Source organism: Miscanthus floridulus, chromosome 6, assembly GCF_019320115.1.
Source record: "Miscanthus floridulus cultivar M001 chromosome 6, ASM1932011v1, whole genome shotgun sequence".
NCBI classification, from domain to species: Eukaryota; Viridiplantae; Streptophyta; class Magnoliopsida; order Poales; family Poaceae; genus Miscanthus; species Miscanthus floridulus.
The window spans coordinates 138,039,496-138,046,779 of record NC_089585.1 but is presented as its reverse complement, the minus strand read 5'-3'; the positions used below and the strand labels follow the sequence as shown (position 1 = coordinate 138,046,779).

General features: G+C 42.9%; 1 protein-coding gene across 1 annotated transcript; it reads right to left on the bottom strand.

Annotated features, from left to right (window-relative positions):
• Positions 1 to 1,757: 1,757 nt before the first annotated feature.
• Positions 1,758 to 3,049, bottom strand: LOC136457104 (glutathione S-transferase 3-like). The gene is made up of 3 exons (XM_066457145.1): positions 2,690 to 3,049; positions 2,543 to 2,591; positions 1,758 to 2,341 (listed from the first exon to the last, which is right to left on the bottom strand). The coding sequence occupies exons 1-3, from the start codon at positions 3,032 to 3,034 to the stop codon at positions 1,884 to 1,886; spliced, it is 852 nt and encodes a 283-aa protein (XP_066313242.1). The 5' UTR covers positions 3,035 to 3,049; the 3' UTR covers positions 1,758 to 1,883.
• Positions 3,050 to 7,284: the final 4,235 nt, after the last annotated feature.

Below are 7,284 nucleotides of genomic sequence, written 5' to 3'. Positions count from 1 at the left end.
TGCCATTGAGCCAATCTTTTATTTGATTCCTATTATGAACAAGCATTCTGTAGGCAGATTTAACATAGAATATACCAGCAAAACATCGAGGTCACTATCCCTTTCCCTTACAGATTGCTGCAGTCCCGAGTTAGACTCGGCGACTCCCAAATCCCGAAGTCGCAACCCAAGGCCGAGAAGCAAAACCAATATTTGCCCTTCAACCAGCCGAATTGCGTTGGGACTTAGAGCAATGAGGAGCTGGTTAGCTTGGGGAGATAGTGAGAGATCTCACACTGAAGATTCAGTGGGCGCACAGGAATCCCAGGCACGCCGGGGAAAGTTTCTCGAAAACACTGCCGCTCAAACCCAGGCGCAGGAGTATTCACGAGAATTGGGGCTGCGGAGTCGCAGGCTGATTACGAGGCCAATGCTAGTTGTGGGCTCGCATCTCGCGGCTGGCGGGCCGGCCTGGAGTGCAGCAACGTTTCGCTGGTCGGAAAAAGTCCACATTATCTCTCTAAACTTTCACCATAGTTCGTTTTTTCTTCTTAAACTCAAAAACCGGGCAAAAGATCTTCCTTAACTTTTAAAATCGTTTATCTTACCTCCCTGACCCTGTTATAAACGGTTTTGAAGGCGATTTTATCTTTTTCTTTTTATTTATTTCGGCTGAATATTTGAAAAATCATAGTAAATCACAAAAAATCATAAAATGGAAAATCCAATTTTGTTGAACTCCGCGTGAGTAGATCTACACAGTGAATATATAATATAATATGCTTTAATATAAAGTTTTTGTTGTAGCTTTAGATTTATGCTTTTCTATAATTAAATGGAATAATTCATAGCTACAGTTTCTATGGTCCAATTGTGGTGAAATTTTTATGGTGGGCTAATTATTGTATGCTTAAACTGTAGTAAAAATTTCATACTCATTGGATCATGTATAACTTAGTTATATATTTTATTTAGGTTTATGCTTGTTAAATATAAATAAATCTATAACTAAGCTATACATGATTCAATGAGTATGAAATTTTTACTATAGTTCACTCATACAATAATTAGCCCACCATAAAAAATTTCATCACAATAGATCATAGAAACTACACCTATGAATTATTTCAATTAATTACATAAAAACAATGATCTAAAGCCACGGCAAAAACTTTGTACTAAAGCATATCATATTATATGTTCACTGTGTACAACTACTCATGTGGAGTCCAACAAAATTGCATGTTCCATTTAATGATTTTTCTGTGATTTACTATGATTTTTTAAAGATTCGTCCGAAATAAATTAAAAAAAAAAGACAAAACCGCCTTCAAAACTGCTTATAACATGGTCAGGGAGGTAAGATGAATGGTTTTAAAAGTTGAGAGATATGTTTTACCCGGTTTTAGAGTTTGGAAAGAAAAAGCGGACTTTCACGAAAATTGAGGGAGATAAGGTGGATTTTTTCCTTCGTGGAGCAGTTGGACCCTGGGCCTACGATAACGACTTCATGGGCTTGATCGCCATTCGCCACTGACTACAGCCCAACAGGTGAGTACTCGCAACGGGCCCGGCGATGTGGCCCGATCACATTGGCCAACGCAGTTCACTTTTCGTTTTCTCTTCTTTTTGGTTCAATCAACAATCACCTCGCTCAGGGCAAAAGGGATTAGGCAAGAAAACGCGTTCATCCAATCCAAGCTTCAAATAAAAAAATCAAATTTACCGAGAAAGCAACAAAGGAAGCCACCGTGCTCTTCACACAACCAAGCAAGCAGTGAATGAACACACATGAAAACTACAGTTTTTATTTGATTCACACAATGGCGCAGCAACAGGCAAGAGGCGGCCTTTTTATTCAAACTTGGACGCGTCCGCGACCGGCGACCCAGCGCAAGGTCAACTCAAGCGGAGGGCGGCGGGGGCAAGGGGAGGGCGGCGACGGTCTTCTGGAACGCGGGGCGGGCGGCGATGTCCTCCCACCAGACCTTCACATGGGGGCGGTCGTTCACGAGCCCGGCCTTGGGGGTCTTGGTGAGGTAGAGCAGGTAGGACGCGTGGTTGGCGTCGGCGAGCGTGAACTGGTCCCCGGCGAGGTACTTGTTCTGCGCGAGGTGCGCCTCGTAGACGTCGAGCACCTTGGCGAGCTCGTGCGCGTGCTTGTCCACCACCACCGGGTCCGGGGCCCCGCCAAAGAGCGGCCTGAAGACGAGCTGGAACACCAGCGGCGACGCGTTCGGGTAGAAGTGGTGCGACTCCACCTCCAGCCACACCTCCAGCTTCGCCGACGGCATCGCCGGGAGCAGGGCCGCGCCCGACGACGCGTACTTGGTCGCGATGTACCGGTTGATGGCACGGGACTCTGCAATCAGACATCCGGAGATATTTTTTTTGTTTTCAGACAGACGAAGTCCAAGTGGTCAACTGGAATAAGGTTTAGTTTGAAAAAAAAAAACAGGGATACTGTTCCTAGATCTGGATCTCGTTATTCAATTCAAAATTATAATCGACAGGCTACGAGGAATTATGTCAGTAAGAACAGAGGGGTGAATGGAGAGTTTACCGTAGAGGACTTCGTCTCCGTCGACGAGAGCCGGGATCTGGCCGAAGGGCTGTTTGGAACAACAAGCACGATGATGAGCGAGAGGAACAGCAAAGCAAAAGTAGTAGTAGCCGGAAGGGGAGAAAAAAGAAGTGTGGAGAGACGCACGTTGAGGGCGAGGAAGTCGGGCTGCTTGTGGGCGCCGGTGGTGAGGTCGACGGGGATGATCTCGAAGTCGAGGCCCTTCTCGTTGAGCACGGTGGCCACGCGCACCACGTTGGGCGACAGCGGCATCCCGTACAGCTTCAGCGGCGCCATCTCCTCCTGCTGCTTGCCTTCCTTCCTTTGCTGCTGCTTGTTTCTTTTCTTCCCAAGCCGGTCGCCGGTCGCCGGTCGGTCAGTCTCCCTCACGCGTCCACACTGCAACGGACAGGGGTAGGAGTTTCCTTGCCCTCCAGTAGCCCCGTTCTTTATAGCAGTCGATGAAGAAGACGGGTGGCGAGATATTTTCATTGACAGTGGCAGCCGCCATATTTTAATTGCGCCACCAGCACGAGAGGATGTTGTAATAAAAAAATAAATTATATAATCCGTCGGTGCTCCACGAGATAAATTTTTTAAGTCTAACTAATCCATCATTAGCACATGTTTACGGTAGAAAAATATTATCAAATCATAAACTAAGCTTAAAAGATTTGTCTCACAAATTAGTCATAAATTATGCAATTAGTTTCATAATTAGTTTATATTTAATACTTCATGCATATGTCAAATATTCGATGAAACAATGACTAAATTTTAGAAGGCAACCAAACACCCCTGAAACGGCGCAAATTCCTGTTCTCACATCGAAAATAGAGATGGGATTTTCTTTTTTTTTAACTCAATGAACGATTATGACCTGCGGCTGGAGTACATAGGAGTAGATCGGTAGGTACAAGGCGTTACGGGCATGGAATCATGGGTGACGGACGCGTCGTGTCGGGAGGGAAAAAATGGCGGACGTGTGGAGAAGCGACGAGCCGCGTGTGGCCCGACCGGCGGGCCGACCCAAGGAACCGGATTGGATCGGGGTCGTTCGGTCTTGGGAAGCCGGATGCGGATGCCGCAGATGCTTCGGTTGAATTCGCACATGGGCACGAAAGGATCCCTGCAGCAGGGGCCTGATTCATCGTTTCTGGTCGTTGAAACGTCTCTCCGGTCGAGGTGCAAATGGATCCTTTTGCTTGGTCCCTGCCAAGCTCATCACGCATAACTCGTGTTCCTTCCTTCTTTTTTTAGTACGTGCTGGTTCATCTTGAGCGAGAATAGGAACTGATGACCGGGAGAAATACATGAAGTAACGTAGAAGTCAAAATATGCAGTCGAAAATAACCTAATATACACAAAGCATTATGTAAATGCTAAAATTGTGAACTCCAAAATTGTGGCAGTTAATTACATATGTGTACAATGGCCCAATGGGACTTGTCAGTGAGGCATGCGCAATACAAAGAAATAATGAGGCTAAAGTGCAGTTGCCTTTTTTTTTTGTCAAGCCATTCATATAACAGCGTCACACAACGTGTAAATGCAATATTGTGGAATGGTCCTACAAAAGAAAAACAAAAGCGTAGATCAGATCACTGTTGAAGAAAATCTAAGGCTGCATAAATTTGTAGTAGCCCGTATTGCAATAAAAAAAATTGTAAGAACGGGACCATATGGTGGCAAAAATTCGTAGCATATGCAATATTAATGTACATATGTGGGGTAGAACATTTAGATTGCAGAAAAATATGAAGCTGCACAAACAATACTGAAAGGTATATGAAATCACTGTAGACACATGTGAAAAAGTAATCCAAGTGAACCTCAAAAATCGAGGCACCAAGCAGAATAGACGCAATCACATCTGTGCACATTCCCATAGTCGAATTGGTTGGATAGCAGCATAGATCATCAGAAGCTTAGATGGATAGGCAAGGAAATTTAAAAACATTGACTGAAACGCCTCATGAGACCTTACCTGGATGGGCAACAGCTGCATAAATTTGTTATAGCCTGTATTACAATATAAAATTGTAGGAATGGGACCATATGATGGCCAAAATTCCTAGCATCTGCAATAGCACTGTACACATGTTGGGAAGAACATTTGGTTTGCGAAAAAAATAGGAAGCTGCAGACACCAAATGGAAAGTTTTAGGAAATCACTGTAGACACATGTGGAAAAGTAATGGAAGTGAACCTCAGAATTGAAGCACAAATCAGAATAGACGCAACCACATACATGCACATTCCCCTAGTCCAACTGGTTGTAACTTCCTTCTGTAAATCGGATAGATGCATAGATCGGCAAGGAAATCTGAAACTTACAGAAGCTCCTATAAGAACAATTGATTGACCGGTACGTACTCAAATAAATTCGATATTGATTGAAACGGTTCATGAGACCTTACCTGGATGGGTGACAGCTGCATAAATTTCTTGTAGCCTGTATTATAATATAAAAGTGTAAAATTGGGACCATATAACTCTGTCTATGGTGGGGCGTCTTTGGTGTCCCAACATAACAGGTCTCAAGTCCTGGTAAAGGAGGAGGGTTGTGTTAGGCGCGGCGAGCCAATGTAAAAACTTAACCACTTTAATGGAGATGAAACCCAAAAGAATTCTGGCATTCTCTATGACAAGAGGGTACCACAAAAGCTAAAAGGCAAGTTCTATAGAACGGCGATTAGACCTGCTATGTTGTATGGAGCAGAATGTTGGCCTACAAAGATTCGACATGTTCAACAACTAAGTGTTGCAGAAATACGTATGTTGCGATGGATTTGCGGTCACACAAGAATAGATCGAGTTCGGAACGATGATATACGTGATCGCCTAGAGGTGGCACCAATTGAAGAAAAGCTTGTCCAACATCGGTTGAGGTGGTTTGACCATGTCCAAATGAGACCTCTAGAGGCACCAGTGCATTGTGAAGTCCTAAACCAAGCTAATAATATGAGGAGGTAGAGGAAGACCGAAATTGATATGGGGGAGGCAATAAAAAGAGATTTAAAAGCTTAGGATATACCTAGAGATATATGTTTGAATATGAGTACTTGGAAAGCAGCTATTGAAGTGCATGAACCGTGACTTGGGGCTCTTGGTGGGTTTGAACTCTAGCCTACCCCAACTTGCTTGGGGCTGAAAGGCTATGTTGTTGTTGTTGAAAAATGGGACCATATGTTGGCCAAAATTCATACCTTTTGCAATAGTAATTTACACATGTTGGAAACAACATTTGGGTCACACAAAAATACGAAGTTGCACATACCAGATCGGGAGCTATAGAGAATCACTGTGAACACAGATATTGAAAAGTACTGGAACTTAGAATTGAAACACCAATCAGAATAGACACAACCACTGACAAAGTGACAAACAGGGGCACTACATCAGCAGGTGTGCACTGCAAATATAAACCATTCTAGGTATTAATACACAACTGTCCGAACCAATCAACAACAGGCAGCATGAAATTACGCAGCAGCAGAACAGGTACTAAAATGCAGGCATACATGTCCATTCCAAATAGAAACCATGAGCAGTACCAATACATCACTACTGGGGAACTAATCATGCAATAGGCAATGTCCACTATACTTGGAAAGTGTTCTTTGGCTTTGTCGCGAAAATTTCACTTGTTATTTAAAAGCGTAATTGTTGATCGAACCCAAAAGGAAAATGAACCAAAAGAACTGATGAAATAATACCAAGAAAATAAAAAGAACATTATATACATGGGAAACTTTCAATTTTGAGGTGTGACTTGGTTGAATACATGTAGCCTTGTTGAGGTAGCCATAAAGGCATCACTTATTACTTGGTCCTTATTTTTATATTAGGGAAAAAACAGACTCATAAGAGAATCCAAACATATATAAGTACATTTAATCAAATGTAGAACGGTAAAGCACACTGCTTACCTTAGCTGTTATAATCTGGACCAGGTAACATCTGAAGAGTATATCCTCACTGAGCATTTTAAAATGATGTAAGCGAACAAAAGCACCATTTTCTTACGCTGAAACGATTGGCCGGCAAGAACTCACGATTATTTTTATGGCTACGAAAAGAAGATGTGGCACAATAGAGGAAACAGAGGACGAAAATTCGTTCATATCAATGAGGGTATGTAACTGGGAAAGAAACAGAATTAACCCATTATGTTAATAGGAACCACAAAACCATCTCAAATTATCTGTGTAGCACATGTAGTCAGAATGAAGCACCTGGGCAGCAACAAAGATATTTTTAGCCATTACAACACAGGGAAGGGTTGCAGCAGCAGCAGGTATTCTGTAACTGCACATGTGGTGAAATAATTTATATACATCAGAATTCATACAGAATTGTTGGCTATTTAATTGTGGAATACAAATACATGCACCTGTATACAATTAAGAAATCACAAAATCAAAAAACTAACTGTTGTAAACTGACTCATGGAGATACCCCAAACACATTAAAAATGGATTCTTCAGGGGAAAATAGATTGCGAGGGACCGAAATTACCAGGGCAACTCTTTAGGCCATGTAGAAACCACATGGCAGCAAATGGAGTGGACGTGATCATCGTTAGCAACTTCCGTACCTGGATATGTCAAATGAATGAGGAAATTAGCATGCTCAATCAGAAGATCTATGATTGGCAAAGAACTTTGTGCAGTATATCAGGTGCTGTAAATCGGATAACTGCATACGCAACACGGAGCCGGAGAGGGTGGGGGGCGGGC